Here is an 18665-nt window from a genome sequence, read left to right on the forward strand (position 1 = left end):
TCTTATTTTGCTCAAAAAACTTAAGAGATGGGGTAGAACTGTGTAAAACTAGCGTCCGTAAATTTGTGATACTCAAAAGTACTCCATCCACGGAGCAATATCTTTTGTGGCCTCTATCGGCCTACGAGCGGTTTTTATTGACCAGGTTCCATATGGATTATTTCAATTTTTTACTTGCTGTTCCAAAGGGGAGCCATAGAGGCCAGGCGCTAGCACCTTGTGGCTGCGAAGGAGTGTATCCACAGGATTTGCTGCACTTTGTTCTTCTGTAACCTCTATGATGCTCCCGGAGGTTCTTTTTAAAACTGCTTTTAAAAAAGTAGAATTTTATTCAGGTCCGCCTAGCCCTTTGTTTTTTTTACAAATGTTGAGCCAGAATGTATACCATTTGTGGTTGGTTTCCTGAAATCTTCATTGAGGTCCAGAAACTATATGGAGAACACATATATCCCCATATCACGGCTGTTATCTTATCAGCTATCCCCCTTGAGGACAAACGTTTTTCCCAGCTGGCTGATTCTTCTTTCATATTTTTTTAGTATTTTTATAATTATTGACGGTGTTGTATATATATATACTCCTTTATATTTATAGAAATGTTCATCTGTGTATTGTGATCATAAAATGTATACAAGTGCTTTTCTATATTTTATTGGAGATTTGTAACTTTTATGGTTTTCTACTTTTTAAACCGAATAAAGTATTTTGAAATGAAATGACTACCTAGTGACAGGGTCCAGAATATGTAGGAGTTAAGGGGCCCAGATGTACTAAAATTTCATTTGCAAAAAACAGGGCACTGTATTAACGCCTTAACGGCGGCGGTTTTTCCGCCGCGGAGCGGGCATTCTAAAGGGTGGGCGTGGCTGCGTCGGCCAACGGGGAGGTAGTGCTGCCGTCAGCCAACGGCAGCACGGAAGGGGTTAAATGCATGAAATCTCAAGAGCAACCCAACTAATTCTAGTAGGAAAAGGGAGCACATATTACTAACTCATTACTTATTTACATTTAAACTTGGCTTCTGAAGTAGCGTGCTACTTTCCGGAAAATGCTTCAAAGCCTCGTTAGGGGTATTAAGCCCTACATAAATACAATTTACTATTATAATAATAGTGAAGAGCCATCACAGACCATCTGAAAAACTTCTCACTTTGTGTTCTCCATGTAATATCAGCTCTTCACTGGTTGACCACTTTAACAATGCTGAATTTGTGTGACACATGGAACCACCACGTGAGTTAGCAGGTCTGCCTCTCTAACATACATTAAATAACATGTACTAGTTCAGCGCTGCTTTCACCACCCAGGGATTTTCTTGGCGCCATTGACAGATAATAGATGTTTATTATTACCCAGCTCAATGGTACTCATTTTATTAACCTCAGAAAGATCAAAGAGTGAGTGGACCAACCTGGATTTGAACCAGTGACCATGGGTCAAACAGATTTGTAGAGAGAATGCATTGGTCCACTGAGCCACCAGACATCCTCCATACTTTTCTATCTCTTCTCGCACTCTCATTACTAGGACTGATATCGTGCACCCTATGAAGACACCCCCAGAGACAACACACAATCTGCTTATACCAGTTCGACGAACAGGGAGTACACATACAACAAGAACATGGACTAGTGGGATCCTTAAGATGCCAGGGGAGGGAAGTGAGAAATAATCTTACAATAGAAGCAAGAAAAAAAGCTTATATATGGCTAATTAAAAATAAAAAAAATAAAAACGCTCAGGGTCTTATAGCAATGCTTGGCCAACGACAAGAAGAGAGAGATGCAAGTTGTTTTGGAAGATCCCTCCTGTCTCCTTACTTGCCATCAGTCCATCTTTCCTGCTCTCTCTTTTCCACACCTCCTATCCAAGATTAAATAGCAAACTACTACTGTTTTTCAGCTTACCAATCAATGAATCTTATAATTGGTGCCTCACCAACCTTATAACCTTTTCTTCAGTTCAAACTTTTTTACTAAAAGTGTTCTAGTATCTACAATAGGTTGCTTCAGTCAACAAAGAACTTGTCCAGCCACAAAACAATAGAGACCATATGGACAGACAAAACAAACTGAAGGGAAAGGCCTGACACTGGAATTCTTTTAACATGGGAGCAAATATGCCATGGAGTTAGTCAACTAAAATGGCATGACACTGATGTATGGTATGTCCTGGATAGAAATGTTAGTTCGTGGTAAGGGTTTGCAGTGTTCAGGATATCTGGGCACAGAGTTGTCTCTTTGGAACACAAATGGTTCACCTGGAGAAATCTTTGTCATGATCACTGTCAGAAGTTTGTTACAGAGCAAACAATAGCATTACAAAACCAGAACAGCACAAAGAACAAATGCAGGAAAAGTCAGTCGACTCTGAACTGAAAAGAGTACTCTTGGGCATGGTCCAAAAACAATAACTTTTCAACACGGAAAGATAGTGTTTTCTGTTTTTTGATGAAAGATACATCTATACAAGTCTCGCTGCGGCAAGTAGGTTTGGGCAGACCTAAGTAAGCCCTATAAGTTTTAATGAAAAAAATAGTTAACTTGATTCCAACAAAAATTGAAACAGTCACCAAAAGTTCTCAATTAAAACAGAGTATTTCTTCAAAATAAACTGAACGGTTATTCGCCAACTAGCAAAGCTGGATTGTACTACTGGAAACGTTATGACTACCACAGCATCTTTTCATTACTCCAGTCCCCGGCGAGAACTTCTTAAGCAGCCAAGTGCCACCCTAGGTTTTATATTATTTTCACAAAGTACTGTATAGGACACAAAATCTAAAAGCCGTGCTTCACCTAAAAAAGATAATTATAACACAAAATCCATAAAATGGGTTAAAATGTCCACCTTCTGGGATTGCCTGAATGTACCACCAGTACTCTTCTTGCGCCTCAGTGCATTGTTCTGATGATAATTCGGGTTTTTGGATCCCTCAATTCCTGGTCAGCACGGAGTAATCCTTGCCTTAGTATACCTCTTTTCAGGATACAGACGCCACAATTTGTCAGACTTGCTGCGTAGGTTTTCTCATGATTCTAAGCTATATATCGCATGTGCCTCCAAGTATCCCATGGTGAGGTTTATTAAATGTACCAAATCCATCACTTCAGCTCATTTAATTATAGAGGCGTGATCTGCTGTGGCCAAGAAAACCTCAAGTTCTTTAGTCCAATTTGTGATTTTTCAGTACAGGCTCGAGAACAAGAAAATACTGTCGGGTTTATGCCTACACAGAGGAGGAAAGGGTTTGATCCAATTTCAAAATTGAGACGGTTGTCGTCATTAAGGCCTTGGAGTTCAGACTACTCACCTCGGCTAAATGTGCTAAAGTGCCAGCCTTTTTCTGGCAGGAGACTTATAGGTGGGTACTTTATGTGGCAGCCTTTCATAGGGTTGGCAGGGCTACTGGGCTACAACCGCTGGTTGGGGTTGTTTGTCCCTGGTGTCCAGGGGTCAGTCCTACTATGGCTCTTCAAAATGGTACTACTACACCATTTCCACACTTCATTCTTAGGGAACAGAGGAAGAGGAGTAAAAGGCTTCCCGGGGAGGTAGTGTGAGGTCAGAGACTCAGAAGGCAAACACCTAAAACAATAATCCACTGTCCAGCCAAAGGCTTTCTTTAGTCAAAAATAGAATGTTGGTTCAGCAACAGGGTTCTACAATTTCATCTACGGGTGTAAGCCAATCTAAACACCATATACAGGGACCCATCCCATCTCTTACAGTGCACCATTAACTGCTGTGACTTAGCAGAGAATGACGGTCATAAGTCATCAGTGGAGGAACATTCTACAATGAAGAATCCATGCTGGGCAATACTACATATTTATCTTTCTCACAATGCCTACATGGTCAAACCGAGCTAGCACCCTGAACTCAAAATCAATAAATTGACTCCACGGCATGGACTGTTGCCACTATCTGTAGGTGGTAGACTTCCCTCTTAATTTGGCATGTGCATATGAATGGAATAAAACATATTTGAAACATGGGCATCTGCCACACCAGGCTCATAGAAGCAACCATAAAACTTTTTTTCCTCCAGGATCACATGCAAAGAAATTAATATTTAATTAAAACTGAAAATTACTGAGTATGTACAGTGGCAGCTGGCACGGATCAGGGGTGGGGGTGCGTGGGTTAAAAATAAAGGGGAAAAAACTTACTAGATTGTGAGGTCTCTCCTCTGCTGTCCCTCCGACGTCTGGCCGGAACAGGGAAGCAGGTAGCACCAGGCTCCCCTTAGCCAATCACAACACTGCAATGCAGCGTTGCGATTGGTTTGAGCGCCATGGTTCGGCCCTCAGCCAGGAAATAGGGGCCTGGGCATGTTCTCCATGCAGGCTGTAATGCAGCCTGCATGGAGAACATGCAAAGTGTGTATGACCATGCTGTGCATGTAGGGAGTGCAAACTACTCCTCCCCTGCCCTGCTCTGTAAGCAGAGCTGCCTCACCCCCTGCAAAGCTGCATCAGAAGGGAAACATAAAATGATAATAATAACGAGTTATTGTCATTTCATGTTTCCTTTATTTCACTGCTGCAAGGCAGTAGGGCGACGCTCCTCCGCCATAGCAGTGGAGCCGCCACTGAGTATGTATAGATCTCATTGGCCTGGTGCATTTTCACAATTGGCTGGAGGATGTGGCGAGGGTCTGTCAAATGTCCATAGCTGCAGCAAGGACAAGGAGCACTTCCTGCAATCTTTAATCTCTCCCTCCCTTCAAACAGGAGGATGTTATCTTTCGGCTGAAATTCCAGGCTGAGGTCATGAACCAGCTGTTCTTTAGCACTGTGTTTTATGAGTCTCTCCTAATTATGAAAAGAGCACCACATATTCATCAAAACAAATGCTGCCCATAAAATATTTTTACAGAGCTATAGGCATTTAAGAGGTCACAACGGAGAATACTTGAAGCAATTAGCAAATAGGCTTTCAATATATACGTAACCGCAAGAACGAGGACAGGAAATTGGACAGCTCAACATATCTTCAATAAAATGTCGACGAGAGCAACTGTATATATCATGGAACTAAAATTGTTTAAACCCCCGTTTTTACATCTAAATCAAAAAAAGGCACTTAAAAGTATATTTGCAGGGCGATCCATGCACACGAGCCTAGGACTACAAGCACTACAGTGGCAGGGTCCAAGATTCCATTCACACAATTATTGACAATTGCATGGTTCTGCACTCGTAAATACCATGTCTCGAGCCGTGCCCACAGGGACCCATCACACCTCAGTCTCATGGAAGTCCAGAGCCCAGTGGGATGGCAGTGGCTCCTGGAGAGCCAAGCAAAGCACTACGCTTAGAAAGCTCCATTGCTACTAGCTTTTTACAAGCTCTTTCATCAAGGGTCACTTGCCACGCTGGATCAGCATGATTGGGAAGACCTTCAAGGCAAATTTATGGAAAATGACAAAATGGAAAAGGGGGCTTTGAAACAACTAAATCAGACTTCAGGCTTGTAAGACATTAAGAAATGTGACGATAAGACAAGTGTCACAACATGAGACAGGTCACTGTAGCCAGGGAGCTCATGCTCCAAGCAGGAGCACGAGCAGGTGTGCTCCAGCTTTAGAAATGGCCAGTATGCCATTATAATGGTAAAAAAAGCTTTGACAATGACCTTTGGAAGCAACTTTCAGGCCATTTTAAGGTAAGAAACGCTCTGCAGATAGAGTCTAGACCGTTTTAAGTAAGGCTAGAAAAGCAATGGAGCGGTGCACTACCAGGGTATAATGGCGTTCAATAATGAAGCACGATCAGTTACTTTGTTGGTACCATCTTTATTCAAATATATCCAAATGAACTTCGAGAAGTGCTGATACGGTTAGACCGCCATTTTAAGGCTTCACACGGTCGGCCCTTATAATGGAGGCCCACGCTGCAATCTCTTCGATCCCTACAGTTTGAGGTTGATTGGACCTTATTTTAACTACTTGCGAAGGATTTCGACATACATATATTGCCCTGACGAAGTTCATTTCCTTGAACGAAACTTGTTGGCTGATGTCTGTTTTCTGTTCATTTGGATAGATTTGAATAAAGATGGTACCAACAAAGTAACTGATCGTGCTTCATTATTGAACGCCATTATACCCTGGTAGTGCACCGCTCCATTGCTATTCTAGTTTTGGTTCCTGAGAAGGCGGTTACATCCCTCAACGGTGGTTGCAGGAGCAGGTTGTGCACACCACTCAACCAATTGATATTTGATTGCACCTTGGGCAACTACACTGAGGCCTCTGCGGCACTTGGAGTCCGCCGTTGGATATTTGTTTCTACGGTTTTAAGTAAGGCATTTAGAGGAAACAGCTTTGCAGTAGTTGGTTAAGGGTACAGCTCACATGTTCAAAAGGTTTGCAGTTCGTTGGCTAGCCTTGCTCCTCTAATGAATGAAATTAAATTAGTCTTAAAGGTAACAGAGCTCACTGGCCCATTTACCCAAAAAGGTGAGAGTATGAGCACGGACGGCTAAATTACTGATGCAAAGCCAGACTTGATAATGGGCGGAGCTTACAAGTTTGGGGTTTTCAGATAAATTGGATTTCAGTGAAGTTGGGTGATTTAGATTAGCACCCTCCAAACAAAAGTGGAGACTAGGATAGTTTAAATAGCGTACATATCTCCCCAAAACTGGACATGCTGAGGGATTTCAGGTACATCCGACAACTTTTAAGAGAATAACGTGAAAGCAGATAGGCAGGAAGATACTACCAAAGTGACAGACTGTTATGCACCACGCTCCTCGTCTGAATTTAGACACACACTTGCTGGCTTTGGGGTAAATAGTCCAGAATAAGCAACCCTACCTAAAACTATAGGTACCTACTGTATAAATGGTTTCTAAAAACCATAAAATGGTAAGTGTACTTTAGGTATAGCATATGTAGTCATTGTCACCGATAAAGCACATCCTAGACTTAAGGTAATATTTTAAACTCTGCTTATCTAACAAAGAGAATCACTTCTCCGTGTTCCAACATTGGGCAGTGATTCCGCTTTTATTGTCTATTTCACTACAATTATTTTGCATACTCCATGGAGGAGCAGGCCTTTAAGAGTTCTGCAACAAACGCATTACCTCTTGCAATGGGCATAGGGTCCCAAAAATTAATCTAAGTGTGACGAATGCGAGGACCTGAGAGTGCGACAGTCCTTCAAGTACCAATGGCCTCTTTAATAGTTCACGGTCTGGATACCAGCCATGAAAACTACCAATGAAACTAATAGGCTCCTTGCCAGGCAAAATGTGAAGCTGCAACACCACTAGACTTTCAATCCCCCTTCCTGGTAAGTTTTTAGGTAACAGGTACAGGGATTCCCTAACTCTGGTACTGAAATGACTGTGTATACTTGCACATATCAATGTATGTTTTCTAAAATTGAGACAATCAGACAAGGATTCACGAAAGGAATTTTAGAATCACTAGAGCCCTCAAGGACAATGACAGAGCCATAATGGTGATAAGCAAATTCACATACACATGCCCCAGTCAAGACTAAATAAGTTGGAGGGACTGAAATGGATAGTGCCTTCAAATGGTGAAAATATACCTTAACCTCTAAATGGTGTCCCACTCTTAATCAGGGCTAGTAAAGCCAAACAGCACACAGGACCAAAGCAGAGGCGCCTGTTCTTTTTAAGGTAGGATTAACGCTGGTACCCAAAAAACAGAAAGGTCTAATGAAGGCATAAGCTCACTGTAACCACAATACTGCTAAACAGCCTTGATCTGAGGACAATATCACACCCAGAAAGAATGGCACAAAGGTTTACCAATAAGCCCGGAAGATATGACCAAAATGAGAGGTTCAGCAGAAGTCTTGGGCCACGCTGGCAGGAAGATAATGCCTTAACGAGGGAGGGGGCTCACATTAACAAGCCCGCACTACTATGAAGCCCTGTCCACGGGGTCAAAAGGAATAGAGCAAACAATCATTGATGATCTCAACAGCTGAATGTCACAGGGGAGTTAAAAACTGATTCGGCCAGGTATCAAGTGAATGAAGGATAGGAAAAAATAAAAGAACAGATTAACAATGTTTCACCTAGATAATAATAGGAGGGTCAGCATCAAGGGCCAAAGGAGTACGCCTACTTGTAGAAAGAAGAAAGTTGTATACCTCAATCAAATAAAGGAGGGGCAAGAGGGGGGGTATGAATCCTGGCCTTGAACCTGAAGGTATCCAGCTGTGAAGTGAAGAGACCCATGACTGCTGGAAAAGTTAATGGTTCTGTTTACTCCTCTGTATGGCCTGGCCTTTAAAGCATTAAAAGGCATTGGCCCGCAGTTTCTGAAGACGCATCTGAAATGGTATATGCCAGGCAGGAGCCTAAGATCTTCTCATTCCAAGTTGCTGCAAATACCTAAGTTCAAGCAGGTTCGCTGGGGAGGAAGCAGTTTCCTAGTCGGTACAACAAAAATCTGTACTTCCTCCCAAGTCCTATTAAGAGTAGCACATCGCTCATGTCATTGAGGAAAGCTTTGAAGATCTGGCTCTTCACAAATAGAATTGATGCGTAATGGGTACTATAACGATTTGGTCCTACTGTCCCTAGTGCCAAGACACCTCCGGGCATTCATGCACTGTATAAATTATAAAATCAAATCAAATCTCTGTAGACTAGAAATAACCCATTAAAGGAAGGAACACGCATTTATGAGCTGCCAAAGAAATCTACAACTATCTCCATGCTCCTAGTGCAAGGTTCAAAGTCCCAATAAAGCAGGCAGCTCTACCACCATTACCCACTATCCCCCACACCCAGACCGCCTAGAGCTCAAGCCTTAGAGGTTTGGCTTCTTCAGACTACCAAATGTCTGCCTTCAGATTTGTGGTGCTCCCAGGTACAGCACTTGGATTCCTCCGACCAGAGGGTACACACAAAGTGTGTCTCTTTCAAAGGTTGAGGCATCTATATTTGCTAGACTTTGGCAAACTTATAGCTGGTAATAACAAAGCGAACAGTCATGGGTTCAAGCCTTTGACTGTAACCCTAGAAGGCCTCTGTAGAAAACCTTTTTAATTCCTGTAAATGGGTTTAATCTCCTCACCCTCCATGCTTCCCTAAACATTCGTTTTGAGAGAAGGTTACATATGAATGAGTACATATGCATTAGCAGCTTGGCTTCTAGAATGTAAGAATAGGGGAGAACCCAATATACCCCTGGAGGCTTGGGCAATACGACAGTGACAGGTAAAGGTGCCTGCAAGGGATTTTATTCTAGGATGATTCTGTGATTAATAATCTAAGAATTTCTCTGCGGGTGAGTCTACTTAGAACACCACCCCAATTGTCATTTGACAAAACCAATAAATGAATGTACAATGAATATAAAAAAATGCCATAATTTGTATACAACGTGGTTCCTTGCACTCGGGGTATGCCTGGTGGATTTCTCTGCCATTAATGCACTCCTGAGCCTTATGCCTTTAGCCGTTTTGGCTATACTGCTTTCAGGGTTGTAATAAGAATCCAATAAAAGGTATGCCCTACAGGAGCCCCTGGAGCAGATCCTTCTGTGCTACTTGTGCCGAACAAGCTCTGTTCTACCTGGCAATAGCCTAACCTCAGCAGGGATGTTAGCGCTGGAGATATGTCCACAAACCATTTGTCCCTACCCCACACCGACTCCCCATCTAGCGTGGGAAGCCCAGGAAAACGTAAGTAAAGATGTTTCTTGTTCTAGTTGGCTGAGGAATTCAAATTAGAAGCTGGCACATATTCATACTGGGGGGTACTTGCTTGCTTGCAATGCCCCTAGTTTCAGAAAGGCACTAGTCCTGTGCAGCAGGTATCTCACATTTGTTTTATAATTTAACTGGGTGTTCTGCAGCATCAGCTAAGAGGGGTTGACAGGCAAGGAACAGACCTCTGTTGTAGCTTCAACTGAGTCCGAAAACAGAGAACAGCGTAGAGGCTGCTGCTCTCTCTTGGAAGACAAGGGACTGAACTACCCTGAGGTGAGAGGACCTTTCTAGCTGATCGGGCAAAGGCTTAGCATCACTGATGAAGGCCTGCGTGGTGGAACTGACCTGTGAGAGATCACCACAGAGCTATGAGCATCTGCAACTCGTTGACAAGGAGTGATCCAAAGGACCACAGCATCTTGTGAGCACGGAGGATGTTCCAGAAACACTCAAGGGCTGCAATGGTAGTGAGCCTACACTGTCCCTCCAACTTCACTTCTCAAAACACATGTCCTACAATCCCATTAGTGGCCACTCGAATCAGTGACTCAGTGGTGGCCTGGAGTGTGGCAAGGACCGGTCATTAGAATGCCATGTAGAATTACTGGGTTTCATGTATATTTGGCCCAGGTGGATATTACATCTAGTACTTCAAGATTATTGGGTGTCTTCCACTGTGTAGGGTCATTATTTTGAAAACCCATTTGATAACCTACCTTTCCCAAGGAATCATTGTCACAAGTCTCCATGTTAGCCTGTCGCTACACCAGGGCACCTTCCCCTTTTTTCTGGAGTGCGCATCCAAATAATCCTGGTCTACAAGATAACATGGACATAAACCGAAGTACAAACCACGTTCAGCCTCTTTATAACTAAATGCTCAAATAAAATTTGACGCTATATCAACCCCGGAAAATGCTAGTCTTCTGTCTATGTTAGCTGCCTCACTACTGTAAATAAAAGGTAGATAATTTTTTACAAGTTATGCCACTGGCTGGATAGTGCGCTTTATTGTGAATGACTGTTTTATTGCAAAGGATTTCTAAACTTAAAAAAAAGAAAACCTAAAGTACGGCCAGAGTGCACACCAACGCTATCACAGGAATCGAACTAAAATGCCAGTTTTATGCAACCTTTTAGTGGTGTGTGGGTGTGTCTATAGATAAACGCTAAAGAGCACCAACTAATTCAAATAATCTAAGACTGAAGGCGTTGTCCTGCTTTGTGAGCTCTAGTGAAGTAACACACAGAGCAGTGCATTACACACATTTCCCAATCCCCAAAACTGCAAAAACCCTAAGCATCAAATAAATCCTCACAGATTAGTCATTTAAACTGCAGTACAACAGCAAAATTGTTTTTGCAGCATGCATTTTGTTCATATCAGAGGTGGATGCAGGTTATGACTCTGCAGTACATGTTCATGCAATCTGACGGGGAACAAACCGAACTGGCTGAATCTTTTATAGAAGTAAAATGATCCGCTGGGCTATTGGCTCGTTCTGGCTACTCCCTGCTGTGTTACTCCCGAGCTCAAAAAGGGCAGTCTCTGAAAAACATGTAGTAGAAGCTCACATTCCTACTGCAGCCTGAGGAAGATTACTGAAGCCTCCTCGTTTGATCTAGTTGCAGGGGCAAGGCTGCCGCACGTTTACTGCGTGGCACAGAAAGAGCCCTGGCTCCCAGAAGCGCCTGTGCATGCTCTCCGGAGAGCCTGTAATCGAGTCCAGCACAGACGTACAGCTGAGATCAAAGGAGGTTTCACCTAGCAGATAAGATGTCTGGAGGTGACTACCAATCAGTGGCATAACTGGGCAGACAGTAGAACTGACTGAACCTACAGATGATCTTCAATGGCTCATATTCAATGGTTATCGTATAAATTAATAATGTGTTGGGGTGCATTTTGGCAAAAGGAAACCAAATATATGGTGTGAAGTAACATCAAAGAAACCATGCATTTCTAGGTGGGATGCCAACAGCATGGCACAGGCCAATCCTCAGGACCTGCGGTGGGAGAGCCAAATTGTTCAAGCTAACCTTCTCCTGAAAAAATAGTTACTAGCACAACCATTATTTCCTGTTTCTTGAGATTGGGCAAGACAAGGTAAGGGGTACTAGTGCTGTGTGGTATCTGCTGACCTCGATTAAGGCCAGCATATTAGGATAAGCCAATTCCACCTGGCAGCTAGCCAGGTACACACATTTGACATGTTTGGCAGCAGCCTTTACGACCTCATAATCAGATAGGGTGCTGCTCAAGTATAATGAAACCTTTCATTTACAGAGGTGCATACGTGTTTGTTTGCAGCAGCAATGCGAATTATAAGGTTGTTGAACATGTACAGTGGTAGCCGCTAGACTTTGAATCCACTTCGGTGGGGTATTAGAACAGCATTGCTGAAATTCAAGGGGGAAAAAAACAAGAAAACCTTATTGTTCACTTTGACTTAATTCTGCTGATACTTGGAATTGTTTAGAAAGAAAGAAGGAAGGAAAGAAAGAAGAAACAAAGAAAAAAAGGAAAGGAGGAAGAGAAAGAAAAAAGAGACGAGGAAGGAAGAGGAGAAAGAAAGCGAGAAAAAGAGTGAAAGAAAAAAAGGAAAAAAGAAGAAAGGAAGGAAAGAAAAAGAAAAAGAAAAAACGCTACATTGATGCCTGCCCATCTGAAAAGAAGCACCTTGAGTTCTGGACCGTGATCACCATACTGCATACAGTTTGTATAGCAGGGTGCAACAGAATGCAGGTGACAGTTACCTGAACAGGTTTGACCCAAAAGTATGCAGAATGTAATGGAATATTGGGTCGATTCATGTGCTTTTTAGTGTTACACTTCATGCGCCTTATTCCATGCACCTTGAGATCATGGTCACGTTGCCATCATATGTTAGATGTCAGCTATTTTTCTTTATGTACTGATTTTTCGCTTGTAGGAATGCAAGGCACTACTTTAAATGAAAACAAAATGATGGAAACTTACAGGGCACAATTCAGCCTCTTCTTCTGTGAAGTCAAGATGGCGCTGGGCCTGCCTGGCTCTTCCTAATGATGTAACATGCTGTGAAGGTGCAAACGCAGATGGAAGAGGAGGAAATGAAACAGAAATAGGAAGGGAAGAAACAAAGAAAAATGTCCCTTTAATAGTCATGCAAGAAGCGTGAGGTGAAGCAGAGACACCAACAGAAAGGAGCAAAAGAAAAGCAAATTAAAACAAATTGATGAAAAGAAAACATGCATTGCAGCATTTTCATGCAAAATGAGATGTGGCAGAGGGAATGCAAAAGTCTAGAAGAGCAGAAAGGTTTCTAATTATTCAGTATGTGCAGAAACGTATAGAGCAATTGTATTACTTGAAGAAAATCAACCTAAACTGTGCTAGACATGCATATAAGACATTTATGGACAAATAATTCGAAGATATTACTAGCAGTCTTAAATATCTGGCACTGATCGGCTCTCCTGGACCTTAATGCGACGCCCCTGGATCAAGATGCATAATATGTAATACCAAGCACATAAGGACATGCACAGTATTATCAAAAGCTGTACATGGGATCGTACAATTCTGCAGCAGTTACCTGCCAAACAGCAATCTTGGTGGGGATGTATGAACTGTCTGTAAACCCCGGGGTTCTCTACTCAAGGACTGAATTCAAGCTGGTCGGGGCAGACAGCAATGTCAACACCATTTGAATCATCACTTAGCACACACAGCAGAAATCACCAAGCGGGGCAACTTCTAGGAGGCCTCTGAATGAGGCTTTTCACACCAGAAAACGAGGCCGCTTTTGTTCTAGCTCAAGTGGGAGGCCCACAGAGGGAAACCCATTGGTAACCAGGGCACACTGTGTCAGCTGTGTATCCTCCTGTACTCTCCCGCCCACTGCTACGCACACTCAGAAGGCATCGGTGAGACTGACCTACAAACATTAGGCAATGCTCAGAACTTGCAGCAAAACTCCTAGCTGGTGTAACTCATTGGAATCACATTGGGTTGGACTGCAATGGCTCCCCACTAATTAAGAGACATGCGCAATAACTCCAAAGCACAGCACATGAAAAACAATGCTGATATGACTGCAGTTTACTCTTCCCTACTAGAACGGTCTGAAAACTAAAGCTACAAACATGCCACTAGCATCCCTTAGAAACTAAAATATTAACGGTGATCCAACCCTCCAGGCACTGTACACCTCAGGTGTGGCACTCGCCTCCACTTCGATCATTTAGAGAAATCACGATATTTGAAGCAAACCTCCAAACCTGATATGTCCCTAGGGCCTGCATCCAAAGAACGGTGCGACAACTTTGCCAACTTCTTCAATGATAAGATCTCTAAGATCGAGCGATCTCTCAACACCAATTGCGCCCCCCTTTCCGGTAGCAGCCTGGGTGGGGTGTTTGGTAACGCTCCCTCTCTCACTACTAAACCCTGGTCACTCTTCCAGCCCGTCCCTGAAGAAGCGATAAATAAACTTATCTCCACCTCCAAAACTGTCATCCCATGCCCTAGACCATTTACCTGCTCAACTCACCAAAAAACTGAAACTCCACCTAGCCCCACTCTGGTGTAGGATTATGAACAGCTCCCTAAAAACCGGAGTCGTCCCAGACTGTCTGAAAGTGGGACAAGTAACCCCACTGCTGAAAAAAAACAGGCCTTGACATCAACGACCTGAAAAACTTGAGACCCGTCTCCAACCTTCCCTCCTCTCTAAAATCCTTGAAAAATGTGTACTCCAACAACTAACCCAACACCTGGATAATACCAACCTTCTCGACTCCCATCAGTCGGGATTCAGGAGAGGTTGCAGCACCGAAACCGCGATCCTCAACATAATTGACGATGTCCACAAATCATTAGACTCGGATCAATGTTGCCTCTTCATTCTCCTAGACCTGTCGGCAGTCAACCACAAACTTCTCCTCAAGGCTCTCGAAGACAGGGCCGGTCTGGACGAGGTGGTCCTCAAATGGTTTGCTTCTTTCCTCCACAACCGCTTCCAGAGAATCAAAATCAAAACCTTTGGAGTCCGACCTCCACCCAGTCAATAGGGGAGTACCCCAAGGATCAGTGCTCTCCCCTCAACTCTTCAAAATTTACATGGAACACCTCACCTCCCTACTCCGAAAAGCCAACATCCCTTTTCACTTGTATGCTGACGATACTCAAATTTATTCGGAAATCTCCTCGTCCAAAGACATTCAAAGACTCAACGAAACACTAAGAGAAGTGCAACTTTGGCTGACTAGTAACCACTTAAAACTGAACCCGGCCAAAACTGAACTTCTCCTCATTTCAAACAAAGATGAGAACCCACAAATGGTCGAGTGGTTAAAAGCTATTGACGCGCTCAATGGGAACCTCACCCTGGCTGACTCTGTCAAATCTTTAGGCATCACCCTAGACTCAAAACTTGACATGACCTAACACATTAAGATCTCGGAGAAGAGTGCCTTCCTTAACCTGAAGCTTCTGAACAAAATTAAACCTTTTATCCCGCCCAAAGATCTTAAACAATCCACCCAGGCTTTGGTGCAGTCTAGACTGGACTATGGGAACGCAGTCCTCTCTGGAATAGCAAAAACACATCTTGCCCCTCTGAAAACAACTCTCAACGCAGCTGCCAGAATGGTCACGGGAATAAAGAAATTTGATCACATCTCTCCTGCACTCAAAGATCTCAAGTGGCTACCAATAGAATTGTGGGCGAATTTAAGAACAGCCTGCCTCACCCACAAAGCCCTTCACACAAGCAAACCTGAATATCTGGCGGCTAAACTCCAAAAAGATGGCCAGAACAGAACTCTCAGAAGCTCTAACACTCTACTCCTCATCCCGCTAAAATCACGAAAACAAAAAACTACAGCCAGGTCCTTCGCTGGTAACGCGCCCAAAATCTGGAACTCTATTCCCCCTCACATCAGAACTATTCCTTCTTTCGCTAAATTCAAAAATCAGCTCAAAACCCTCTTCCTCGATCGAGCCCTAGCGATCAGATAGAAACAGCGGGAGCCCTGTGATTGACACCTCACCCCTCCTGGATGCGTTGTTTTCAAGTCCTCGTAACTGAACTTTGTGCCATTGTCATTACGTCTGTCCTGCGTTATTGTAATATGTTCTGCTCTCATTTAATTTGCTCTGAAACTGATGTGAAGCGCTCCGATACCCCCCCAGTCTGGCTAGCGCTATATAAAACTTCTTAAATAAATAAAATAAATAAGTAGTGCAAGGGAAGCGTTGTAGTCGGCAAAACACCCCACTCATGAAAGTCATCATTACAATGCATCGTAATTAAATCGGATCAAAGAGGGTACGACAAAAGTAATTACACATGGCAACGGAAGTCAACAGTCCCTTATGTCTAAACATACTTCTTGCCCGAAGGAGTCACCCAGCTCGGAGCAATACATGTTATATAAAGTACAGTCGCTAAGTGCAAGCCCTTGCGTTTGAGGGCCTCGCCTCTCTCTAATCTCTACTGAAGCTATCAACTACCCCAGGGCATGGTGCTAGAAAGAACATTGGTCTTGCAGCACCCCCAACCCCCCCCCCACCCAACATGGTTCGAACTGTCCCTCAGCTATTCCCCGCACCGCCCGCCTGCATGCCACAGTGTGAGTAAACCATAGTAAATCATCTACCCTCCTAGGCTTAATATTGTAAGCTGTGTTCACCTCCCTCGCCCTGCTACAAAAGACTCCCTCATGATCTGCAGGAAACTATATGAAACATACACACACCCCAACCCGATCTCAGACCATAAGACTAAAACCATCTCCATCTAGATACCCACCCCACCACCATCTCTCTCAGACCTGCATCAGTCCAACTACACAACCCAAGGCACTCCCCTACTCCACACCTCCCGGTCCTCTACCCCAAAGCATGACCACCTACTCCACGCCTTGTAGTGAATCCAGACTTGATGAAATTACACAAGACTCAAGTCTGACATACAGAGCCTAATGAATAGCACGTCAGAGCTGGCCTACAACGGATGGCCCAAAAGGACTCCAGAAAGTAATAGGCGCATCCTGCACCACCCACCATATACCACTCATGACTACCATCAAGTACTCCTTACAACAGGTGTGAAACCATCTTGCCACCCCCTCTCACAAGATGGCAATCGATACCCTAGTCCCAACGCCTCCACCAGGCTGGTCAGGCTTAAGGATCCGCTATCAGACAGTGACATTCGCTCCCTTCTCCTCGCATATAATCCTGCACACCACGAAAACCCAGACAACTTGGCTCCCATACTAACACTTGTCTCAAGTCCACACAGAGAACCTAGGCCTAACTCTAAAGATTTATATAAGTTCAACCTTTAGCAAGTCCCCATCACACAGACAACTCCGTGGACACCAAACCACACCTGAAACACAGGATTCTAGTTTGCAGACCAGCCATGAAACACACAGCGGACATCGTTGAACTCATCCTTGAGCATGAGCTTGAATTCTTATTCCTAAAAGAAACATGCTGCATGATGCCTCTGAACCACTCATACACATTAGTCCTACGTAGCTATGACATTATAAGACCAGACAGACCTAACAGAGCGGGTGGGGGTAGTGCCTGCATACACTGCAATAACCTCAGTTACAAATCATCGAGCTATCCTCTTGTGAATACCTATGCCTAAACATTGCGAGTAACAACAAACCACTATGCACACTACACGCGATCTACCACCCTCCACTCAACAACCTCTCATTCATTGAACAAATTATGGAAATCATAACTACCAACATAGGGCAACACAGCTCGCAAAGAGAGGAGTAGCCTAGCCTGCAGCCGAGATGGCCGCCTAGCCCTTCGGCTCCGCCGGCCCTTGCGCCCTTCGCCGATATCCTGGCAAGAATCCTGTGCCTCCGAGCCCTACGCTTACCTGCGCTACGCTCCTGACCACGTTGCTGTAGCTCCGGTCGCGAACGGAGCTTCCCCGGCGGAGTTGAGCCCCGGTTTCCATTTCGGCCCTTCAAGCTGGAGCAGCCGGGCTATTGTTTGGTGGGGACGGCCAGCGGCGACAACGACAGCAGCGGCCGCTGCGGTGAGGGAGGAGCCGGTGCACCGGACCTGGAGCGCGGCGCTGCAGTTCTCACAGCAGCCCTTTCCTTGCTCGGCTGCCCAGCGCGACTCGCTCGCAACATTGTATCAGGCTCCCGTAGATTGTATCCCGGCCCAGCTGGAGGGCCGGGATCGCGTCTTTGTTGCAGCCTTCAGCAGCGGCCGCCATCTTCCGCATCGGACGCCCTGATCTTGCCGGTGGGTTTCCCTGCACCACAGTTTCTCCTGTCCTTGGAGCCTCTCCACGACCGGCTGCCTCCACATTTCCTGCACCGCCAGGGCCCCACAGAAAGCACATCACTTTCCAGATACCGATGGCTGGTGAAGGGGGCTTGCTTCCCGGGGCGCTCGATGGTTGCTTGCCTAAGATGGCGGACGAAACAGCACCCTCCATCCTTGGTCCACCGCTGGAGCTCCGCGACATCCTGGCTGCGCTGGAGGACCTGCGGTTGGCCTTCCGCGACTTTGCCACTGGTTTGAGGGACCGGCTTGATGGGACTTTTTCAGCTGGCCATGATGATTCTCCAGTGCGGCATGTTAAGCCACATCTTCAACCGACTGTCGGTGGATCACCCGAGTTGAGGTATGTGGCAGTGACGGGGGGACGTGACCCAGTGCCCGCTGCGGTACTCTTCGGTTCTGCCCAGGAGGAGTCTGACAATACTGCTCCCTTGGTGTGGCCGGAGCTCGTGCCTCAGTTGCCGTTTTGCCCATCTCCTTTGTCCTTTGGTGCCACGTTTTTGAGCGTCCTCCTGGACTTGCTTCCTGCACATCGGCCGGCCGCTACTTTGGAACTTGTGCATCGTCCTGCTCCCTGTTGCTCTAGCCGTGGCATGGCATCGGCGCATTCCTTGGTCCCTTACTATCGAGCTTCACTT

At 44.7% G+C, this 18665-nt stretch overlaps 1 protein-coding gene across 4 annotated transcripts in view; it reads right to left on the reverse strand.

Annotated features, from left to right (window-relative positions):
- RAPH1 (Ras association (RalGDS/AF-6) and pleckstrin homology domains 1) overlaps positions 1-18665 on the reverse strand; it is a 403562-nt gene that overhangs the window by 122617 nt on the left and 262280 nt on the right. For 2 of the 4 annotated variants that reach the window (XM_086955299.1, XM_086955300.1), the window contains exon 5: positions 12691-12768. The exons of the other annotated variants lie outside the window; for them this stretch is intronic. In XM_086955299.1, the coding sequence (XP_086811425.1) occupies positions 12691-12768 (78 nt within the window). The remainder of the gene's footprint in view (positions 1-12690; positions 12769-18665) is intronic. 4 annotated transcript variants of the gene reach the window in all.

The sequence above is a fragment of the Lissotriton vulgaris genome, chromosome 2_1 (genome assembly GCF_964263255.1).
Source record: "Lissotriton vulgaris chromosome 2_1, aLisVul1.2, whole genome shotgun sequence".
Lineage (NCBI taxonomy): Eukaryota > Metazoa > Chordata > Amphibia > Caudata > Salamandridae > Lissotriton > Lissotriton vulgaris.